This window comes from Camellia sinensis, chromosome 2 (genome assembly GCF_055761805.1).
Source record: "Camellia sinensis isolate YWXY chromosome 2, ASM5576180v1, whole genome shotgun sequence".
In the NCBI taxonomy this organism is placed as follows: Eukaryota; Viridiplantae; Streptophyta; class Magnoliopsida; order Ericales; family Theaceae; genus Camellia; species Camellia sinensis.
The window spans coordinates 174,146,959-174,171,897 of record NC_138962.1 but is presented as its reverse complement, the minus strand read 5'-3'; the positions used below and the strand labels follow the sequence as shown (position 1 = coordinate 174,171,897).

Sequence of the window (24,939 nt, the reverse complement as noted above, 5' to 3'; positions counted from 1 at the left end):
CTTTTCACACATTTAAAAAATTGTAAAAATGAAGCAACACGTAAGACCAATTAAACACAATACTATGTTAAATTTTGAAATAAATTAATGTTTTCCAAGTATAAGAAAAATTACAGAGCTAGTTCATCAGAGTCAACAAGTTGAGTTCTTGCAAACATTATCATAAAGAAATGACAACAACAACAAAAAAAAAAAATAAAAAAAAAAAATAATAAAAATTTGAGGATCAATGTATATATTTGGCTGAATTTGATTAAGCAATATTCTACAGTAGAGCTGCAGAACAGTCGATTTGCGGTTCTCTATAGGTATGTTTTTTTGGGGGTATGTACTCTATACATATGTTTCTTCTGTTTATAACCCCTTTTTTTTCCCCCTTTTTTGGCTGCCTGCTAATATGAAGATCAGCAAAAATAACTAACAAGAACACTAGGGAAATAAGTTTCAATTCTCCTAACAACAGTAGCCTTCAAGCTCGACATGAAATCCGCACGTCACGAATTTTTATTTAGTTGGTCAGCTCTATCAATAGTGCTATCTTCTACCAAAGAAAGAAAGAATATGCTTAATCAAACAAAATTTTATAGAAACAAAACCCGAACACAGAGGGATATATGCCTCAATGCATTACATGTTACAACAAAACATTTTGCAGCTTATCTTCTCCTACCGGCGTGCAACAAAAATTTTAAGGATCCTCATATATCCCTTGGGTCACTGATCTCCTGGAAACGGAAATAAAGAGTGGATGAATTTTATTTAGTTAAGTTCAACTAAATCAGGATAACAATCAATTACAGTGAAAACAAATGGAATCTGATAAAGGATTTACCTTGTTTTCAATAACTGCTCCATCAGGTATTTCTAATTTTGTACCGGGTTTTGCAACAATGGTAACTTTGCCCTTCAAAAACAAACCATCAAACACAAGATGTCAAAGAAGCAGTTCACAAAAATAGTTATAAATCAATTCTATATCTCAATGTGAAGACTAGTGAAGATTTTCTTTAAATTTATCTTAAGACGTGAGGGTTATTGTATTCCTTCATTCTGCCAGTAGAGTTAAGTTGATATAAGAACTATACTATCAACTGTCATGCATGCACGTTCAAATCCTAATGCTTCAAACTAAGAAGCACAAATATATTTATATGAAGGTGTTTCTTGACATGTATTAGAGATGGGAATCTGCAGTCATCGAACACTCTATAATACAAGTACGCAAGTCAAAATGTGCCCTATTATTTTACAAGATTTTTACAACAGGACATGTGTCAGACAAGTTTTGCTAATTGTGAATAACTTTTTAGAGACGGTTTTTCAGGAGAATATTGTGATTTGTGAGTTTTATGACAAACTGCAAGGGAAAGGATCCATTTGTTCTCCTGGGACCAAGGATAATTTGCCTAAACCAAAGGGGCAGGGTCAGATACAGTTTTTGAAAGAAATAATGAGGAATTCAACCCACCATGCACATGGCACAAAAGCTTTTGGGGAATTGAATTATAAAAAATAAAATAAAAAATCAGTCAAGGGAACCTTCCACAAGACGAGAGAGAGAGAGAGACAGAGAGAGAGAGAACAAAAGAAGAAAGAGGAAGGAAAGAGAAAAATACTATTCACTTTCCCTTGTTTGGTTGAGAAGAAAAGTACAGAGAAAGTTCAGGGATTTTTTTTGGATTTATTGTACCTTAAGCATTCAATTTTGCACACAAATTTAAATTTGAAGTTTCCCTCCAAAATTTCTTGATGTTACCAAGATTTTCTCAGGGAAAATTCCTACAAAAAAGCTCTCTCCTAGAAACAACTTCTCAATAAAGCAGTGTGAAAATGACGCACAAACATATTTGATACCTTGAGAATTATACCAGTCCCAAACCAAACATCACCCATCACCTTCAAGCTATCAAGCTCGATGATGCTAGGAATTGACTTGAAACGACTCTGGAAGTCACTAAGCTGAGAAGAAAGAAGAAAAAGAACATTAAACACAATAATAAAACATAAAACACAAGTTAGAATAAATTTTACCTTTTCAAACTCAGGTCCTAATTCAATTGAAGGATCAGCAAGATTTGTTCTAGCACTGTTTCGGGTTAAAACGCCTTCAGTGTAGTTGTACAGATCTGACTGCATAAAAAACAAAATATGATAACTAAACGTCAAAGCCTAGAATCAACAACCATCATTACGAAAATATAACAATGACAGGACCCACAGTAACCTGGACAACTAGTAAATCTGATGTTCTCGTCATTGGTTGAAAGCGAGATTGTGGAACAGTAACACCAATGGCACGATCAAAGAACTGGCTCAATTATAAACGTAAATAGGAATCAGCATTTAACAATACAGTGTACAAGAAGAATTTGGGGTATATATGATAATTACCCGTATTGCTGAACTTGCTTCTGTTTCTTGCAAGCGAATTTCATCATTATTCACTTTCTGGGAAAAAGAATAACTTCATAAATATCATATATCATTGAGCTTTACCATGCCAATTTCAATAAAAGAGAAAGTGATGACACCTTTGAAACTGGATAATTTTCCATATTCAGTGCATCAGTTTCAACAAGCCCTTTTATGGCCTTCAGATTCACCCACCTGTACAAAATATCATTGATATGGATTTCAAGTATATCTTGAAGCATAAGAACAATTAAACATACTTCACTTACAAGTTACTCGTATCACAAAGTCTGAACTTCTCTGCTGACTTGAATTTAGTAGTCGGGACCAAACACAAAAGAGGATGATCAATTAGAGAAAATAAAAAATGAAGCTACAACAATCTTATGAGGAAACATTTCTCACATACAAATCCAATTTAGCAATGGAAAGAATATAAATATCACAGGGGGTCAGAAATTGGGAGGCAAGAAAATTTCATCTTACACGTTTGTCAGGTATCTGTGCAATTTCTGAGAGCTGCATCACGCCATGACAAGACAATATCAGTCAAGGCTATAATCAAAACACACAGTGCTGAACTAATTCACCATGCATCAATGACTAGTTGACTATAAATCCACTTCATCATACTTGATTTGAATTAGTTAAAAACATGTCTCAGTTTATTGACCAACAATAATGATAAATTTGAATTCATTTTGACCGTCTCGATTCAGGCCATAATGGATAGAAAGTACAATTGAATTGTAATATGTGGTTTCAGTAAATTTCAAGTTGGAATCCTAGTCTGTGAAAATGACAGCCTTTTCTAAATGGTTTCTTTAGATTTTCCAGTCATAATTTTCATGTCATTTTACTTTCTAAAACATCAGCAATAGCTTATGAACATCCTGACAGGAACCTAACAATCAATGGGAAATAACCAAAATCTATTAGCGATTCACAGTTAATACCAAAATTAGAACATAATAATTATGTGCAGGCGAAGAAAGCATTTAACTTCACACTGTAAGAATAAGAAATGAGAACTACAACTGGACAAGAAAATTAATTTCCAAATTGAAATTCTCTGTGCATAAGCCAAACCTTAGTTGTTGATTGTCAACCTACAGTATAAGATACAAAAGTTGAAAAACTACAGCAATCTTCAGTTTCATTAGAAAGAGAAGCTTAACTACTTTTAGAAGTCTGTCTTCTATCAGAGAAGCATAGGCTTCTAGTGGCTCATCACATCATTCTCCTCAAAAGGAGATTCTAGATGCAAATTCCACTCCACACTTAGGAAGCAATATTTTCCCTTTTGTTACAAGTTGTTTACTGTTCTGGACTACGTCGAAAACAGACTGCCGAACATCAAGCTACCAGGAAAGTGCAAGCCATTTATTTTATCCGTTCAACCAATGGAGAAGCAATTAGAAATAAGGGGAAAATCCACTTTATCCCCCTGTGGTCCAGCCTCAGAACACTTTACCCCGTTATTTAAAAATAGTTAAAGACCCCTCGAATGGTTTTTGGCAGTTTTGCACTTTACCTCCCTACCATTAAAATTCCATTCAAAGTGACAAAAAGTCGACTGTACACGCCTATTTTGCACTTTACCCCCCTACCATTAAAAATTCCATTCAAAGTGATGAAAAGTGGACTATACACGCCTATTTCAAGAGTTGACATGAGAGAAAATGTCAAAATCAAATTTTAAGGTAAAAGGATAAATATATCCTTAACTTCATCTTCATCGGCCTAATCTATTAAAAACCCTAACTCTAAACCAACAACCACCTCCCTCACCACTACCAGACACCTCCCCTACCACCCCACCACCCACAGGCAGGTTCCAAGCATCCCCCACCACCTGTACCACCTCCCGCCCCACCATCCTTACCAACCCATTGTCCCTCCACCCTGCCACCTTCTGACCTCTCCCCAACCATCTCGCACCACCCCCCTTCCCCTCCCCAACCCCTCTCACCTCCTTAACCACCTCCTCCCATGTGCTGCGCAACCCCCTCTACTCCTTCCATTCACTCTGCAGCACAATGCCTTCACGTCTACAAGTTTGGATATGCAATGGGGAGCAACTTCTTGCCATTAGTTCTGGATATACTTGTGCATATATTTATATATGTACATGCACAATTATGTATGTGTGTATATATAAATTGTGTACATATATTATAATGAACTTTGAGATGAAATTAGAAATGAAGTTCAAAAGTTAGAAATTAGAGGATTATATGTGGTTTAATTGGTTAATATGTGGTCAAGTTAAAATTAGATGTATAACAGCAGAGAGGAAAAGATAAATGAAGGAAAAAGCACACAGGCTTATTAAGGTCATTTTACATTTGTTGTTAATAGATTTAGCATAACCACATGAGGGTTTTTTTGGCTATTTTTAAATAACAGGAAATAAGTGTTATGAGGCCAAACCACAAGGGGTCAAAGTGGATTTTGCCCTAGAAATAAAAATATAAGCTAGTTAAATAAAACACAGATAACGAGCATTAGGGAACCAATTTTTTGTTTTAATTTTCTTGACAATTTAGGGAGAATCACTTGAATCATCTTCAATCAAGTATAATATAGCTTTACATTCCAATTTAGTATCCAAAATTTAAACCAAGTCACAATACTTTCTTAGCCACCTATACATCAATATATTTTCATTGACCACGCCATGAATATCAAGCTAAATTTGCACTAGGAGGTGGTTTGGTGTTGGTTTATGAAAATAAAACATTAGGAATTAGAAATGCCACCAACCTGAAACTTCCCTTCATAGGAACTAAGGATGCCCCCTTTAAAATCAGGTGAGATGTTGGGTGTCACCTAAAAATATGACACATTTAGAAACAAAACAGTTTTGGAGTGAGATAAAGAAGTAGCAACCACTCAATGGTACCTCCATACAGTATTGAATCCGGTTCTGGACAAGATGATTTAGAATTTCTGAAACATCTAATTAAGAAGCACAATAACAACAATGATACACTCTCAGCAACAGATGTTCTTTCAAGATCAAGAATATCTTAGTAAAGCCTACAATATTCCCATAAAAAAAACATTAAGGATACTTGAGTCAACCACTGTTCCCAGGTTATCTGACTTCACCACAAGGCTATATTCCTTGCCCTGGAAAGCATGTCAAAGAAGTTTAGTTACATGTGTAGCAAGTCCATGTCAAAATCCTTAACAAATGAATAAACGTAGTTTGTTCCTTTTCTTAAAAACATCCATTTCTTTTTAAAATAAAAGGTTAGAACTTAGAAGCAATGTCAATATCAGATCACAAACAGCACAAAAAGTCTACCTGCAACAATAATGCATCAAGGGTACCAGTGTTCTTCAAGGAAAGAAATAGCCGCTGCTGATCAAAATGATACCTTCAAATGTTCACAAAACTAAATTAGGTGAACAGGTGAGAGGTGGTTTAATTTAATTGTGCCACATGGAATCATACAAGAAGAGATTAGTGAACCACAAAATCAGTATTGTTTCGCAGAAGGTTCCTCAACTTGGAAATTTGATGAGCCCAAAAGAAAAGGGGGAAACATGATGACTAAGATATCAAAAGAAAGTAACTTTCCTACCAAAACAAATATGCAAAAATAATATCAGAGAAAAGAAACTGGCTAACATGGTTATCAGTGATTGGTATCAGTGCATGCTGTTAATCAGTGACCCAAATTGTAACCAGATTAAAAGTACAAGAAATCAGCAAAGTTGCATGTTTTAGAATAAACATCCTACTAAACCCAACCCTGTCCCCTTGGAAGCCACCCCTCTCTCTGCCTTCAAAAAAAAAAAAACAAAAAAAGAGGAAAAAAATAGACAGTAGATATATATATATATATGAAGAAGAAAAAAAATTTACATAAATTATCCAACTTTATGGCGATTTTTTTTTTTTTTTTTTTTTTGGGGGGGGGGGGGGGGGGATAAATATCCAACTTTATGGTGATGTTCAAAAGCAGTGATTGCAAAAAAATGACAAAAATGTGATTCTCATTAAAATTAGTTAGTTTTGGCAAGAACTTTTTCATCAAATGACATCTAAAACAAGAAGAAAAGAAATCAGTAAATGCACTGGGTGTAACTTGTAAGCAAGGAGAAGGAAGGGAGGGAAAAGAGAGGGAGAGGGCTCTCATGGTCTCAAACAAGTAGATTTTACAAGAATATATTCAGGAATATTTAGATTTCTGTCTGTAACCACTACATTCGATTCATCCTTTCAAAATGGCTTTAGGAGGAATTCAATTTCAAATGTAAGTTCATAGATTTAAAACTTCAAGATCTCATTAAATTTCTTAAAATAAAACACAAAGGACTCCCTTGTAAGCTATTAATTATAACCGTCTTTAAGCTATTAGATAATAGTAATACCCTTCCACCTTATAAGATTTTATTCACTAAGTAAAAGATCAGGCTTACAAGCTTCAGACCACAAGTTCAAGTAGAGTTAAGACTTGCTACTATATGATACATTAAGGCCAATGTTACATGGGTGTCAGATGCAGGTATATATCTAAGTGTCCATATACATATAATTCTCAGGCCCAAGGAAACCAAGACACAACTAAATTCCGTACTTTTTAAATACTTGTTCCATTTATTTATGTTAAACTAGTATTTCCAAACCAGCATAAAGCTTTTTATGCATATAATGAGAATCTTATCCGTACTTTCGTAGCAAACTTTAATACTTAAGTATATCTGTTGGGTGCATGTCTAACTAGACATGTTGTACACACATCTCACACCCTAACCCAAGTGTCAAGTTAAGTATCCGACAAGGGTACTTCACAAACTTACAAAAGTCCATGTAACATAGATTAGACTAAACTAGAAAAGTAAACAGTAAAACACATGGTCATAGATGGCACATCCCAACTAGCTGATATCTAAAATTCTATTAAAACGACACAAAGGAGCCACCTATGTGTATAGGATGCATACAAAACTGTACTTCCAAAAATTCAACTATAGTCCTATGCTGTATACATTGACACAACACACATTGTACAGTTAAAAAAAACTGTCAACAGAAACCTGCTCTTCACATTATGTACGGGTGTATGAATTCTGTTTTCTGTTCCCTGTAACTTTATAACAAATAAAAATAAAAATTCTAAAAACCCTGCCAAACACAGCCGAAATATTTCAATTATTTCTCACCATATGCATTTCCACCATATAAATTATGTAGTATCCACAAGCCACAAGGAATAGAAGAAAACGTGTCAAAATGCAAAGAGGAACATACATTTCATCCTCACTGTCCTGTCGTTTGTTGACTGGGTAACTTTGGTTCTGTATAAAACAAATTAGGTTTCTTAAGTCATAAAGTTTCATTTCAAAATCTAGAAACACAAAACAAATTTAATTTGTTATGTGACAAACCTGGCACAGAGTAAGAATATCAGCAGTGTTCTTTGAATATTTCTCCACTGCCTTCATTTAACAGGTGCAGCGATTAGGTTCTACAAATATCTTATGTCAAGAACTCAAAATGGGAATGGAAAATATCAGTCACCTTCAGGGTACTATCATGTGTTCTGATTGTGTTCATCAAAATCAAGGGAACATTGCATCCATGCTTAGAATTGAGAGACTGCAAAAATTAAACCAATGGTTTTCAGAAAGCAAAGATTAGACAAGAAAAACAATATACAACAAGAGAGACCAAAAGCCAACCTCGATCTGATTAACAATCAAGTCAAGATATGTCAATCCATTGCAAACTTCAATGGCACACCTACACATGAACATAAAGGTTCAGTTAAGTAGGTACATCACAGTAAAATAAATAAATAGAAACAGCCTATAGGTGAGTCATTTGAAGCCACAGTCATACTCGCTAAAGAAGCTTCGTTTGATATGTACATCATTTTAGAAAATGACAAAATATTGATTATGAACAAACTAATATAGAATACAAAAAATATAGCTAATTTAGCTAGCAAAACAAAATGACCAATTCGTTTTTATATAGCATCTAGATATGTTATCAAAATCTTATGATTCGCGATTTTCTTCACAATTTTTACAAGATCAATATGAATCTATGGGTGAATATATTTTGAAAGTAAACCTATAGTTAATCGCACGATTCTCAATTGATTCACTTTTTACGACTCATACAATTCTTGAAACTATAGGGTCCGATATATTTTTGGCTCATTTTTTCTCTATCTTTTTAGTGAAAATGATATAATACAACTTCTAATAACATTTACTACCAAAATAACCAATACATATACATGATTTGTTGTTATTTTATTTTAGTTATCATAGAGATCCAATAAGATTTAGTCAAATCTAACATATTTTTAATATTTCTTCTCATTTTTTTCTTAAAAAAATTATAACATATCTTCTAAAGATTTTTAAGATTAAAATAACTTACACCATCAATTACCTATTGCTATTTTATTAAATTAAATATAGTTTAATATTACATGGGTGAGGTCAGTTATACCTTTTAAGATGTTTTTAAGTTTTGAAATTAAAGATCCTAAATAATTCTTTTTATTATCTGATCATTGTTACTTGAAAAAGTATGTATATTGAGAATGGTTGATAAAAAATATCTAAAAAAAAGAAAAGGTAACATGGGGATTTTATATAGGAACCTTAAAAACTTTTGACCTATTAAACTATGTAATCATCATTCAAAACAACATTCTCATTGATTTAAGTCTAAATATTTCATATTCATCAGGCATATTTAACATCAAAGTGTGTAGATATATTTTTCTAAGTTATTTAGAAATTAGAAAAAGTGACTGAATCGTACCGAATCTTTACGATTCTTGATTTGATTCGATTCTTGATTCAATACAAGGCCATTTCGATTCACGATTCAAGTCCCGATTTGACAACTATGAGTACTTATGATAAAAAAACAAAAACAAAGGTACTAGCATTCCTCAAATAAAGAAAACAAAGTTTTTACCATTTCAATATAGATTTCCAATTTCACTAATCAGTTCCTTTGCAGCCTTTATAATAAGTTCAGGTAACAAAGCGGGATCTGCTTAACCAAAACTCATCATTTTAAACAAGAAACAGTTACTTTAACCAAGAGAAGGTAAATTAGTTTCTGATCATTTGATTCAAAGTATTTATGGAGTACGTGAAAAGCAAAATTATATCAAGTTGAAAGAATATTATTATTGGGGTTGGCTCTATCAAAGTATTTATGGAGTAGGTGAAAAGCAAAATTATATCAAGCTGAAAGAAACAATTACTCCTTCCAATTACAAACCAAACCAAACCAAACTAAACTAAGCCATGTGTCGCAATCAATTGGGGTCGGCTTACATGAATCGGTTTTTTTCCATTCAGCTCTATCAAGGGTTGTGTTCAGCTAAATTAAATAAATTCAATTTTTTTTTTCACTACCACATCCCATGTCAACGTAGGTCTTCCCCTACCCACATTGCATCTCCATTTATGGTGATTCTATCACTCTCCCTTCCTCCAATTATAAACTTAAAAAACAAAAAAAAGGCACAACCAAAGCAATATCCAGAACATACCGCAGTACATTTCATATATCACCTCTAGTAAGTCCTCAAGGCATGCAACTTTATAGGTATATTGATATTCATATTGCACTCACAAACAATGTACAGTTGACGACAAGCCACGGATATCAAAAGGATTAATACGAGTTCCCATCAATTCACATTTCTGTTGTTTTGTTTTGTCTCCTTTACTTTACTTTTCATTTTTGCAACATAAAATAATTAGAAAATTTTCTGCGGTATCTTATAGAAATGCTTACTTTGGACCATTGAAACCCATTTTTGTCCCCAAACCACCATTTAACTTTAACACAACAAGCTTGTCCAAGAGCTCCTTGGTTTCCAAGGGATCTGCATTGTCAAATGTCATAGAAAGCCTCCTCATAAGAGCACTGAGTCATTATATAAATACAATAAGGTCCTAGAGACCAAAACAAGATTGACGATGAGTAAACAAGCAACACATCAGGAAAGACCAAGTTATTACCATCAGAAGTGAGACCTAGGCTTTCATAAGGAATAACAAAGATTTCATTGTTCCCAATACTGGTCTTGCTCTGCTTGATATTTTCCGATACATCTCTAAAATGAACATTTCATCCGATTGAAAAAGAAAAAAGAAAAAGAACAAAGTGAAAAGCATTTCAACAAATACTAAAGACATAAATTAAATGCATAAGGTCTAGATACAATTAAATTATAGAAACAACTGAAATAAAAGAATTTCATAAGAAAATCACAAATATTAGAAAGAACACTTTTCATAATAGTACAACGCAGATGCATACATATTGTAAAACATAAGTTGAGTAAGTTCACTACTCTACAAGATTAGCATAGAGTATAAACTAATGCAAATGAAGGGTATACAAATGCAAGAGCACCATGTTATTCAATTTAGGCAGAATCAAAGAATTGAAACATTGAAATAAGACAAAATTAACAAATACCATATGTAACATACAACATACATGGCAGATTAAGCCAAACTATACATTGAAACTAAACTAGTACGCAAATAGAAATATAATAATCCATGAGAATTGAAGAAAGATTGATGCACTAAAACAAGACTGTTAGTTATACATTTGTGGATAACTCAACTTCAATTTTGGTTGAATAAGTTTACTCCATTCTACAAGATTACTATGGACGATGAAAGTAGTTCAACAAGAAGTGCATGCTACAGAAATATTAAGGGAAACTTTCATTTTCATTTTTTGTGTTTCATAAACAAAGATAATGAAAAGTGCAAAACACCTATCGTTACATTTTTGTGCGAAAACAGTTTCCGAAAATTGGACTTTTAAGTGTCTGAAAAATAAGGTTTTGCAGAAATCTTCTCGAAAACAGTCTGACAAACAAGTTTTCCATATCACTTTCTGTTTTTTTTATATTTTTTATTTTTTTTCTCTTTCCAATCTACAGAAATAAAAAATAAATAAATAAACTATACCAAACATGCCCTAAAAGTCCTCACGTAATTCAAATTGCATAATAATCAAGAACTAAGACACCAAAATAAGCACAACAGTGCACCATATGATTAGTAAAAAAACACATTGATATTTGATCCACAACATATGATACTTTCAATTTGTTCCTATCATTTAATTTCAGTTGATCCATTTCAAATACCCATAAAATTCATACAAAAAAATTTAATTTGTATGGCATTTTACATACTCAAAACACATAATCAAATGCTAATATACCCAGTATCAGTCATTGGATAACTCAATTGCTCATCCCTCTTAGTAGCTCCCAATGCGGCGGCAAATCTCTTCTGCTCCAGCAAAAAAGTTTTAGTGATCAAATTACAGAACAAATACACAAACTGCACCGAATCGTTGGCCGGAACCGGGTACGTAATCCTCTTATAAATATCCCAAGGCATACTCGAATCTACCAAACCCACAATCGGAATCTGAAGCTTATCAGCTTCAAAAATGACCGAAGACTTCCTCTGAGTGTCCATGATCACAACACAGTCCGGCGGCTGAATGGAGCCGAGGTGGAGCTTCTTGTTCCGGGACCGAAACTTCTTAGGGCTACCGCTATTGGTCAAGAAGCCGCCAAGCCGCCACGAAGTGTCGCTGGCGCAGCCGATTTTTTGGGTCATTTGATAGACGATTTCATCGAAGAGAGTGTTGGTGTTGACGAAGAGAAATCGGCCCTTTTGGCGGACCAGATTGGCGATGAATTGGCAGGCGTTGCGGAGGCAGATTAGGGTTTTGTCGGAGTCGATGATGGTCATTGCGTTGCGGGAGCCATAGGTGTAGATTTTGAAGTGGTGGGCCGCGACTCGGCGGCCTAGATGGGCGTTTGTGCTGAGGAGTTTTTGGATGACAACTGAATGTATAGTCATTGGTGGTGGTGGTGTGAAGAAGGGAATTTTGGGGGTTTATGGAGGGGTTTGATTGATTGATTGATTGATTCAGGGTTGAGAGGTCATGTTGGGTAATGATTGATTTGATTGTTGTTTGGGTTTCTGGGTTGTGCTCATCACTGTTTTTCTCTCGAGATTTTATGAATGTAACGTGTGTGTAGCTTCTTGTGGTTGCCCGAAGGCGAGGGAGAGAAGGTGTTGTTGCAGCAGGAGTACAGCTGCGGGCTCACTCGCTCTTGGTGCTGAAAGTGCGTACTGAGGCCCCGGTTTCTTTTTTTTTTTCAAAACATGAAAAAATGATACTATGAAATCTCATTACGGTATCCTTGGATCCAATCCAAGCTCCAAAATAAGCCGTTGCTGGTCTGATTGGACTCAATTCATGAGAAGAAATCCACCATCGAAGCATCCTAGAACTCAGGCTTGGTTTGTAGGGATAGTAATTTAAACCCGGTCTAATTTGAACCCGGTCTAACGGGAATTTGATTTCTCGACCCTGATTAGGATAGTTTTTTTTCAAAAAATACCCCCATGGTGACAAGAATGGTATTCGAAATTAAATTCTCGACCAGTTTCGGGCCGAGAATGGTGATCAGTGTTCAAGTCTCGACTCGTCCCCGTCTCCGGCCTCGAATTTCCCCGAAGTAATATTAATGTTTTACCCCTCTTTATATAGATATACAAGCCACCCCTTTCACTCATACAACACTGTACACCTCACACACTCATTACTGCCTCTCATCTCTCTCTCTCTCAAAGCCTTCGTCGATCGCCCTCCTCTCCCTCCTCCGCCGATTGAGCCACCACAACTCCACCACTGTTTGCGGTAGTCCGGTAATGACACCACCATCACTGTTTGAGCACTTTTCCTCTCTCTCGATTTGTTATATATATACAAATGTTAGATCTGATTTTTTTGTTTTTGAGCTCATCAGATCTGTTAATTGTGATGAACAGATCTGTTAGATCTGAATTTTTTTTATTTATTTACATTTGAGCATCAGATCTCTCTCTCTCTCTACGTTCTTGTTGTTGATGATGAACCAATCTGTTGTATCTAATTTTTTTTTTTTTGGCTGGGGATTTTTTGGGGTCGAGGAAACCCGATCCTTGTTAGGGGGCGGGGGTAGGAGTGAGGGCAGATATAGGTTCCCCATCGGGGATCGGGGCCGGATCTGGGGTCAGGGGGATTTCCAACATCAAGGACGAGGAGGGTGATCCCCGGCCCCGCTCCGCCCCTCCCCGTTGCCATTCCTATTAGTTTATCATGTTTAAAAAAAAGTTAAAAAGTGAAAAAGTCACTATTTTATTTAAGTTACATCATCTTATTTAAGTCACATTACCTCTCTAACACATCACTTCAAACCCAACCCAAACCCAATCCATATTTCATAAAAAGTAAAAAAGTATACTTATTTAGATCATCTCAAACAACCCCTCAATCACACGTTATAGATAACCCATATTTCGATTAGAGCATCGGGCGAGGTCTCCGAAAAAAATCAACTACAAAGCAACCATTTTCACCTCCTGGGATTTGAACGTAGGTCACGCCTGTTGAGAGGGATGTCTTCTTTACTAGGCCACCACCCCAGTGGTGTATTGAGGCCCGTTTGACAGCCATTTTTTGGCTTTTAAAAAAAAAAATTGGATAATATCTCTTTTAGTTTGAAAAATTATAAATATCATATTGTCAAAAAAATTTATTTAGTAAAATTAATTTAAAAAATAAAATTTCTTATTATTGTCTTATACAATAATAAAATTATATGAATTATTAATTAAAAAATATTTCTTACACCATTATAAATTATTAATTGACTTGATAATTTATTAAGCCTCGTTTAGGGACTAAACATTCTAGTCAAAAAGTCACTATAAATTGTCATATCACTCTATCTATTTTTATGTACATATTTTCATAAAAAGTTAAAAATTTACTAAAACAACTTGTTCTCAAACGAGACCTTAATAAAATGGGTCATTTGTTCTGAAATGAAAAACTTCAAAATGCGGTATGTAATTTCCAGAACTAAAGGGAAAAATTGTATTTTGCAAACCTTAGAGGTATATTTGTAATTTATTCAAAATATAAAAAAGTTGCACTGGTTTGATAAATTAGGTTATACTATTTTAAAGTTTAAATTTGTTTTTTGAAAATTATTTTTTTAATTTTTTATAAAAAGACATGTAAAAAATAAAGAGAATAATAGATTTTATAATGACTTCTTGACCTTTGAGTTAAAAAAATATATTGTCAAAATAGGTCTTAATTTTCGGTCAAAATTATTATAAATAAATAAAATAAAATAAAAGACATTTTTTTATGTTGAATTGCACCTAATTTGTTTGGAAAAATTAGTCTAGGGTCCCTCTCCCATTTTTAGTAATGGAAGAGATCCACAATATTATTTTTTGATGTCTAAGGTCCCTAAACACATACCATATATTATATTAGAGAAATTTGACTACGAAGCTTTCACTTATAGCTTATCCATTCCAACCGAACTTTATTGCATTTTTCAATGCCACTAGCATGGTGGTTGACTTGTCCGATAATTATTTTCAAGGTCCAGCTCCCAGTAATACAGGGACCTATGTTGTTGTCAATGGAAATTGTTTACAGAGTTTGCCGAATCAGAGGAGTTTGCAGGATTGTAGATTGTTTTATGCTAGTAGAGGATTAATTTTTGACAGTGAAACCAAGGAACGCCTCTGCAATCTCATGCATTTTGATGAGAACCATGGAAGAAATTTCCTCAGCTGCAAACTGCTTATCCTCACCCTTGTAGTTGACAATATCGTCAGAGAAATTTGGTTAAAACACATTTGATAAATTCCGAAGTCAGAGAAATTTGGTTAAAACACGTTCCGAAGTCAGAGAAATTTGGTTAAAACACATTCCGAAGTCAGAGAAATTCAAAATTTCTCTAGAAATAAATCTAGAATTTCTTTGGAGAGAAATTCTGAAGTCGCTTCCGCAGTCTGGAATAGCGTTGCAATATGTTTACTGGCAATCAGGCACTACTGGAAGTCGAGATAATTGCACATTGAATCTAGACGTTGATAGCCATCTCTACATTCTCAATGCAACATGCAATAATATACACAATGTAACTGATGCAGAACCACCTACAAAGGAAGCAAAGATTTATATGGTGAGACTTGACGTGGACGGAATTGTCAGAGCTTATTCACATATGTTGGATTCGAATGGTAAATGGTCGATTTGGTGGAATTCTACGATGAATAAGTGCGATCCTTTAGGTCAATGCGGCTTTAATTTGTTCTGTGTTCTACGGGATACCAATGCTGATTGTAAATTGGTCAAACTGAACCCAGAGAAATTTGAATTTTCTCTGGGTTGAATCCAGAGAAATTCTTTGGAAGTCCAGAATTTCTCTGGACCAATTTTCTCTGGATCAACTTGAGGGACCTTAGACATTATGAAAATATTGAGTGTCCTTTATGCTGTAAAATCTTAATACCAGAGACCTTAAAAAAAATTCCCCAATTTGTTTTTGTTATTATTATCTATATTATCTATTTGTCTATCTGTGTCTATACTATTAGATCTAGTAAAAAAGACTCTTAACATTTACATAGTATATAGTAAATATTTTATTTTATTTTTACTTCTTTGAGTTACACATACATCACGTGTGTCAACTATTAAATACATATTATAATGTGAAAACCTTTGGTCGTACCTTGAAAACTAGTCTCCTTATACCAAGTGTCTATTTCTTTTATTTAAAACAAAAAATTAGATAGAGAATATAATCGGATTTGAAGATATTAGTTTGGTAAACAAAACTTTACCATTTTAGTGACACACAATGTATAATAATTATTTTATTTTATGTTTTCTTATTTGAATTGCACATGTATCAATTGCTAATTATTACATATGAAAAACAAGAAAAACAAATAAGCTAAAAAAATGATAAAAATGAGAACCTTAAGCCCTAGTACGCAAGATGGCTATTAACATTATGTGATTATGGAAATACTATGGTACAGATCCCTTATACACTTATTATGTATTTTTGTATAAATATTATGTATTTTCGTGATAAATATTACGTATTTTTTTATAAGAGTTATGACAATTTATGATTTATAAATAAAGTAACGCATTTTGTGATAGTGCTACGCATTTTTGTGAAAATGTTATACATTTTTTTTATCCAAACATTTTCTAATAACAAAATGTGTAATAATATTACAAAATACGTAATATTATTACAAAAATGCATAACTTCATTTCTCAATCACAAATTATCGAAACTCTTATAATAAAAAAAATGTAATATTTATAAAAGCACATAACACATCACAAAAATTCGTAATAAGATATATATAATACACAACCTTTAAGAGTTGTATACCATAAAATTTCCCCACGTTTAGAAGGGTCTTTAGTAACAACCACACGTCCTTATTGAGTGACTCCCTTGTTATTTAAAAACTCGTGAATTTGTTTTCTTATTTTAAAATATTGTTAATGGAGCAACTATATTTTTCATGAGAAATTAGTAGGGCACTGTAGGGGAAACTTTTGGAAAGTCCCCTAGATAAATTTGATCGGAATCAGTTTTAATAATGATGCCACGAAATGAAGAACAGGAACAAAATGAGATGAGGTGTTTCTTATTGGAATAATTTTTTGTGTAAAATAAATAACTTGAAACAAATTAAATAAATTACTTACAAAATTTATTTATTGAAGTGAAAAAGTATAAAAATAGATTAAGTCGAGTGTGAGTATAAAAATAGATTAAGTCGAGTGTGTGACATTCTGTCCTTAAGACAGATTCGCCCTACTTCGGTACTTACGGATAAATGACGTCTATCTCCCAAGATACAATGATCTTTACACAAATTGTAGTAGCACTCCAAACAATCTGTACGGCGAACAAAACTTGTGTTCTATACTCTCAGAATTTTCTCTAAAACTAGTATGAAGAATATATGTATTCAAGAGAGCAAAATGGAAGGAAAGAAGAAAATTTCGGATCTTCAAACTGTTGGAAATAGTGTGGTATTTATAGGCAGATAGGTGACCTTTATATCTGTCTGACTAGGTAATTTGAATGAACAGGTGCAAAATTCAATTTGAACAGATGTAGAATTCAAATTGTGACAGTTTGAATTTGTTTGAAACAAAACTGAATCTGTCCAGTGCTGGTAGTTTTCAATCTGTTAGAATAGTTTAATCTGTTGGGAATATTGGATTGAAAGAGGCACAATTTTTTGGATAGAAAATTTGAATTAATTTCGTTCAGAAAAAATAATTTTTCTGCAAGAATTTTTGAAAAAAATTCAAATAAATTTTGTCCAAAAAAAATGTAAGGACTCAACCCACAACCTGCACCTGGTCTCGCTTGGCTCGTCTGGCCGGTCGGGCGGACGGCGGTGGCTTTATGGTTTTATAGGCTTATTTTAAGCCAACTTTGAGCTCAAATTCGAGTGGGTCCCACACGTCTTTTGAGGTGAGTTCAAAGAGGTGATGTGTTCCTTGCCGTATGACAAGTTACACGGTGAAAACGGTTCATCAAAACCAGTATGAGTGAATGGGAATTTGATGTCGTTTTCGAGTTCGTGGAATGGACAATTCAAGAAGTAAAATGTGGGTTTCTTTGAAATGGTTATCTCACATTGGAAACTTAAGAGAACTTATGTGTATATATAAGTTCTAGGTGACAACATTTGGGTTCGGCCCTAAGGGGCACCTTAAATTTGTAGAACGGAGGAGTTATGGATAACGTGAATTTGGGCTCAAACTACCACACACGCGTACGTGCCGCCGCTGCTGCCGCCCGTCCGACCGAGCGCAGGTGTAGGTCAAGTCGGTCCTAACATTAATTTTTTGGACAAAAATTATTTAAATTTTTCTAAATAATTCTTGCAGGAAAATTTTGAATTTTACACCAATTTGAATTCAAATATTTTACTCTCAACCAATGTGTCTTTTCTAAACCAATCCAAGCAGATTCAAACAGATTTTCAACTTGTTTGCACCAAACAGATTCTGTCTCTTCCCAAACTGTTTCAAAACTGCCAAGTAGTTTCCAACAGATCAAACTGTTCCAACAAATCAAACAGGTTTTCAAACAAATTTTTTCACCTGTTTAGTTTGAAGTTGCACCTGTTCAAATCTGTCCAAGGGTCACCATCTATGCCTATAAATAGAAGTCTCATTCCAGCAGATTTTCACAATCACAAACATTTAGAAAATTCATTCCTTTCCCGTTTTTGCACTTTTGCATTTTTTATTCTGCATTCTAGTTTTATAGAGAAATATTTGAGAGTATAGAACACAGGTTCTAGTTCGCCGTACAAATTGTTTGGAATGCTACTATAATTTGTATAGATCATTGTATTATGGGAGATAGATGCCATTTATCCGTAAGCACCGGAGCGGGGCGAATCTTTCTTGAGGATAGAGTGTCACACACTCGACTTGATCTATTGTTGTGCTTATTCATTGCGGTAAAATAAATTATGTGAGTAATTTATTTTTATTTGTTTGATTTGTTTCAAGTTATTTATTTTACACAGAAGATTGTTCTAACAATCTTAAGGCAGATTTAAATTATTCTGTTTGTACAGAATTTTTCGTTTGTTTCCTTTTCCCTTTCTTCTTCTTACAGAAATTAATTTTCTATGCCTATACAAAATAATATTCTGGTTGAAAAATACAAATAGTAGTAATATACTGTTTGACAAATAGTAATCATATACTGTTTATTTTCTTTGACAACTAGTAGTAATATATTGGTAGTCATTAACAATTCAAAATATTTATTTGTGAAGATGGTCAGAAATTAATTTGAGTTTCAAAAATATTTTTTGAATTTTTTATTAATTAAAATTTTGTTTTCAATATTTTAATTTTTGAAATGTTACAGAAATATTTTTTCTGTATGGAATTAATTTGTTTAAATAAAATTTTATTTTATTTTCAAATTAATTGGAAATAAAAGTTACAATTCTTCTTTATTTTATGTTTACAGAATTTAAATTCTGTGTTTGTGGTTTAAATTTTCTACGCAGTATAAAATTCTAATTCTAATTTTGTTTTATAATTTAGAATTCATGGTTACTGAAACTAATGCTCAAACTAGTACTGGTATGGTGACTGCAATTGCTCCAATCCCTCCTCCTGTTGTGATTGTGCCAGTTAATCACAGTGAGAAGGTTGAGAAGTTCTTAGGAACTAATTTTAAAAGATGTAGCAGAAAATGTTATTTTATCTTATTACTTTAAACCTTGCGCTCTTCCTTCGTGAGAATGCTCTTACTTTGAAAGAGGATGAAACCGATCGGCAAGTGGTGGCTGTGGTCAATGCCTGGAAACATACTGATTTCCTTTGCCGGAACAACATCTTGAACGGACTTAACAACACATTATACAATGTCTACAGTCCTATCAAGACGGCAAAGGACCTTTAGGAGTCTTTGGAGAAAAAGTACAAGACAGAAGATGCTAGCTCGAAGAAATTCATAGTTGGCAAATTCCTGGATTTTGTGATGACTGATTCAAAAATTGTGATCAACCAAGTTCAAGATCACCAACTTATTCTGCATGACATTCATGTAGAAGGCATGTCTCTTAGGGGTTGTTTGGGATGATCTAAATAAGTGCACTTTTGACTTTTTATGAAATATGAGTTGGATTTGGGTTGGGTTTGAAGTGATGTGTTAGAGAGGTGATGTGAATCCTTCCAAGTTACTGCCTTAATTGAAAATTACCACAAGGCTAGAAGGAATCCAAGAACTATCTCAAACACAAGCGCAAATAAATGACTTTGGAAGAACTCTGATTGTGCGTTTGAGAATTGAGGAGGACAACTGTAATTTTGAGAAGTGGGCTAGTAAGCATCCCATGGAGTCTAAAGCAAATGTGGTGGAACATGCTCCAAAAGCAAAGAAACGAAAATTTTCTGGAGAAAATTCCGCACAAGGAGGGGAAACTAAGAAGTACAAGTTTAATGGCAAATTGTTACATTTGTGACAAAGAGGGACATCAGGCTAAAGATTGCCGTAGCTAAGGCAAGGCAAAGGAAGATCAAGCAAGAAGCCTACTCAAGCCAATATGACTGAAGTGGACAAAATTTTCAATGGTGTTGAGAACATAAATCTTTCTGTAGTTGTTTCCGAGGCAAACGTTGTCGGAAATCCTAAAGAATGGTAGGTGGACACTAGTGCTACTCGTCACATTTGTGCCGACAAAGAGATGTTCACATCTTATTCTATAGTGGACAACGGTGAAAAACTTTTTATAGACAACTCATCAACTTCTAAAGTTGAAGGACAAGGAAAGATTATTTTGAAAATGACATCTAGAAAGGAACTCACTCTCAACAATGTGCTGTATGTATCGGACATTCGCAAGAATCTAGTCTCCGGATCTCTGTTGAGTAAAAATGGGTTTAGGCTTGTTTTTGAAAATGACAAATTTGTACTTACCAAAAACGGGATGTATGTAGGAAAATGTTACATGTTTGATGGCCTTTTCAAAATGAATATAATGACTATTGTACCTTTTGTTATTAATAAAAATACATCTTCTTTTTACTTGCTTGGGTCTTCAAATTTCTGGCATGGTAGACTAGGACATGTTAATTATGGATCTTTGTGTAGATTAATTAATATAGAATGTTTACTTAAATTTGAAATTGATCCAAATCATAAATGTGAAATTTGTGTTGAGGCAAAATTATCAAAAACTCATTTTCATACAATTGAAAGAAGTACGGAACCACTTGAATTAATTCATAATGACATTTGTGATTTTAAAACAATTAAACTAGAGGTAGGAAAAAATATTTTATCACTTTCATTGATGACTATACTAGATATAGTTATGTTTATTTAATTCGAACCAATGATGAAGTTTTGGAAACTTTCATTCAATATAAGAATGAAGTTGAAAATCAACTTGGTAAGAAAATTTAAAACTAAGAAGTGATAGAGGTAATGCATATGAATCACCTTTTGGTGAATTTTGTAAAGAACATGGAATAATTCATCAAACCACCGCTCCTTACTCACCTCAGCAAAATGGAATTACTGAAAGGAAAAATAGGACTTTAAAAGAAATTATTAATACCATGTTAATAAATTCTGGTTTACCTTAGAACTTGTAGGGGAAGCAATGCTTTTTGCTAATCATATTCTTAATAAAGTATCCCGAAAGAAAGCGAATCAAACACTTTATGAGATGTGGCATGGGAGAGTACCATCATACAAATACTTAAAAGTGTGGGGGTATTTGGCTAAAGTGGCTATTCCTAGTCCTAAAAAGATTAATATAGGTCCTAAAACTATTGATTGCATAGTCATTGGTTATGCTGAAAATAGTACTGCATATCAATTTTTGATTCATAAGTCAGAACATTCCAAAATGCATGTGAATACTATTGTTGAATCTCGGAATGCATCGTTCTTTGAACATGTATTTCCGAATAAAACTGGACTAGAGACTAGTACTAATAAAAGATCTTATGATGTTATTTCTAGTCATGATCACGAACAAGATCAACAGCAAGCACAAAAGCTAGATCAAAATGAGAAAGAGGAACTTAGGCATAGTAAACGTGCTAAAGCCTCAAAATCTTTTCATCCAGATTTTCTAACATTTTTGTTAGAAAATGAGCCTTTAACTTTTAAAGAAGCTATGTCCATTCTTGAGGCTCCTTTATGGAAAGAAGCTGTAAACAGTGAAGTTTAATCCATCTTACAGAATCACATTTGGGAATTGGTGGATTTGCCACTAGGTTGTAAACCTCTTGGGTACAAGTGGATTTTCAAGAGAAAAATGAAAGCGGATGGATCAATTGACAAATACAAGGCAAGACTTGTGGTCAAAGGATATAGACAAAAAGAAAGTTTTGATTACTTTGACACATACTCACCAGTTACTAGAATAACATCCATTAGAATGCTAATTGCCATTGCATTTTTGTACAATCTAGAAATTCATCAAATGGATGTGAAGACCGCTTTTTTAAATGGTGAGTTAGATGAAGAAATTTACATGAAGCAACCAGAAGATTTTTTTGTTCTAGGGAAAGAAAAGAAATTATGTAAATTGATTAAATCATTATATGGTTTAAAACAAGCGCCAAAGCAATGGCATGAGAAATTTGACAAAGCAATGATGTCAAATGGATTTAAAATTAATGAATGTGACAAATGTGTTTATATTAAAAACACAAAGTTTATATAATGGTATGTCTTTATGTCATCATAGGTAGTAATAATGACATGATTAAAACTACCAAGAAAATGTTGAATAAACATTTTGACATGAAAGACATGGGGATTGTTGATGTAATTCTTGGTATGAAAATTACCAAAAATCATAAGGATATGCTTTGTCACAATCACATTACATTGAGAAAATACTTGACACATTCAGCAAAGATGATGATCATCTTGGTAAAACACTTGTGGGTGGCAATTTGTTTCTTTCTAAGAATGTACAAGAAAGTATTTCTCAATTAGAGAATGCTCAAATTATTGGAAGCTTAATGTACTTGATGAACTGCACTTGCCCGGATATAGCTTATGCAGTAAGTAAATTAAGTAGATATACGTGTAATCTAAGAGTAAAGCACTAGAAAGCTATTATAAGGGTTCTTAGATATCTCTCATTTACTCGTAACATTGGGCTAAATTATACTAGATATCTAGCAGCACTGAAGGATACTGTGATGCAAAATGGATATTGGATACTAGAGACTCAAAATCCACCAGTGGTTATGTCTTTACTCTTGGTGGGGCGGCTGTATCTTGGAAATCTTCCGAACAGACTTGCATTGCTAAGTCTACCATGGAATCAGAAAACATAGCTTTAGATAAAGTTGGAGAAGAAGCAAAATGGCTTCGCCACTTCCTTGAAGATATTCTAATGTGGCCAAAGCCGGTGCCTGCTATATGCAAACATTGTGATAGTCAATCAGCAATAGGTAGAGCACAGAGTCATATGTATAACGGTAAGTCACGAAATGTTCCTCATCTACGTAACATCGTGAGACAACTACTCTCTAATGGAATTATTTCCATTGAATATATGAAGTCTAAAGACAACATAACGGATCCACTAACCAAAGACTATTCCTCCTCCCGCGTGAGACGCTTTTGGATTCCTTATCTCGTGTGAGATGCGTTTGGATCTCAAGTTCACCATTCCTCCTCTCTGTGAGATGCGTTTGGATCTCAAGTTCACTTTCCTCCTCTCGCGTGAGATGCGTTTGGATCTCAAGTTCATTTTCCTCATCTCGTGTGTGACGTATTTGGATCTTAAGTTCACTATACCTCCTTTCGCGTGAAATGCGTTTGGATCTCAAGTTCACTTTCCTCCTCTCATGTGAGATGCGTTTAGATCTCAAGTTCACTTACCTTATCTCATGCGAGACATGTTTGGATCTCAAGTTCACTATTCCTTCCTCCTCTCGTGTGAGACGCGTTTGGATCTCAAGTACACTATTCTTTCCTCCTCACGTGTGAGATAAGTTTGGATCTCAAGTTCACTTTTCTCCTCTCGCATGAAATGTGTTTGGATCTCAAGTTCACTTTCCTTCTCTCATGTAAGACGCGTTTCAATCTCAAGTTCACCTTCCTCCTCTCACGTGAGATGCGTTTGGATATCAAGTTCACTTTTCTACTCTAGCGTGAGACGCGTTTGGATCTCAAGTTCACTATTTCTCCTCTCGGGTGTGACGCATTTGGAACTCAAGTTCACTTTCCTCCTTTTGCATGAGACTTGTTTGGAACTCAAGTTCACTTTCCTCCTCTAGTGGGAGACACGTTTGGATCTCAAGTTCACTTTCGTCCACTCACGGGAGACTCGTTTAGATCTCAAGTTTAGTTTCCTCCTCTTATGTGGGACGCGCTTGGATCTCAAGTTCACTATTCCTCATCTCAGGTGAGATGCGTTTGGATCTCAAGTTCACTATTCCTCCTCTCGCGTGCGACGCGTTTGGATCTCAAGTTCATATTCATCCTCCCGCGCGAGACGCGTTTGGATCTAAAGATCACTTTTTCCTCTCGTGGGAGACGCGTTTGGATCTCGAGTTCACTTTCCTCCTCTCACGTGAGACGCATTTGGATTTGAAGTTCACTATTCCTTATCTCGTGTGACATGTGTTTGGATCTCAAGTTCACTTTCCTTCTCTCGCGTGAGACGTGTTTGGATCTCAAGTTCACTATACCTCTTCTTGCGTGAGACGCATTTGGATCTAAAGTTCACTTTCCTCCTCTTGTGTGAGGCGTGTTTGGATCTTAAGTTCACTTGTCACCTATTGCGTGAGATGTGTTTGGATCCGAGGTTCACTTTCCTTCTCTTGCGTGAGACGTGTTTGGATCTCAAGTTCACTTTCCTCCTCTTGCGTGAGATGCGTTTGGATCTCAAGTTCACTATTCCTCCTCTCGCGAGAGACGCGTTTGGATCTCACATTCACTTTCCTCCTATTGCGTGGGACGCGTTTGGATCTCAAGTTCACTATTCCTACTCTCGTGTGCGACGCATTTGGATCTCAAGTTTACTTTTCACCTTTCGCATGAGACGCATTTGGATCTCAAGTTCACTATTTCT

The 24,939-nt window shown here is 34.4% G+C and overlaps 1 protein-coding gene across 4 annotated transcripts; it reads right to left on the bottom strand.

Moving 5' to 3' along the window:
• Positions 1-218: 218 nt before the first annotated feature.
• Positions 219-12,695, bottom strand: LOC114310517 (UTP--glucose-1-phosphate uridylyltransferase). Of its 4 annotated transcripts, XM_082916140.1 has the most exons (20): positions 11,660-12,682; positions 10,432-10,526; positions 10,205-10,295; positions 8,110-8,170; positions 7,949-8,026; positions 7,816-7,866; positions 7,679-7,725; positions 5,726-5,798; positions 5,490-5,547; positions 5,318-5,364; positions 5,179-5,244; positions 2,899-2,931; positions 2,682-2,719; positions 2,532-2,607; positions 2,392-2,448; positions 2,225-2,308; positions 2,032-2,130; positions 1,855-1,959; positions 833-904; positions 219-725 (listed from the first exon to the last, which is right to left on the bottom strand). In XM_082916140.1, exons 1-20 carry the CDS (start codon positions 12,310-12,312, stop codon positions 699-701), a joined length of 1,911 nt encoding a protein of 636 aa, XP_082772266.1. In that variant the 5' UTR covers positions 12,313-12,682; the 3' UTR covers positions 219-698. The 4 variants fall into 4 exon arrangements, with proteins under 4 accessions (XP_082772266.1, XP_082772268.1, XP_082772267.1 ...); XM_082916142.1 differs by lacking the exon at positions 2,899-2,931 and having other exon boundaries at positions 11,660-12,695; XM_082916141.1 differs by lacking the exon at positions 1,855-1,959.
• Between the last annotated feature and the right edge of the window lie 12,244 nt (positions 12,696-24,939).

Bases quoted from the DNA above. Each gene is read 5' to 3' on its own strand.
- LOC114310517 (XM_082916140.1), bottom strand. From the start codon at position 12,312: ATGACTATACATTCAGTTGTCATCCAAAAACTCCTCAGCACAAACGCC. The intron at 2,932-5,178 runs GTTGGTGGCATT...GGCGTGATGCAG, and splicing joins CCTATGAAGGGAAGTTTCAG to CTCTCAGAAATTGCACAGAT. The intron at 2,720-2,898 runs GTAAGATGAAAT...ACTAAATTCAAG, and splicing joins CACAGATACCTGACAAACGT to TCAGCAGAGAAGTTCAGACT.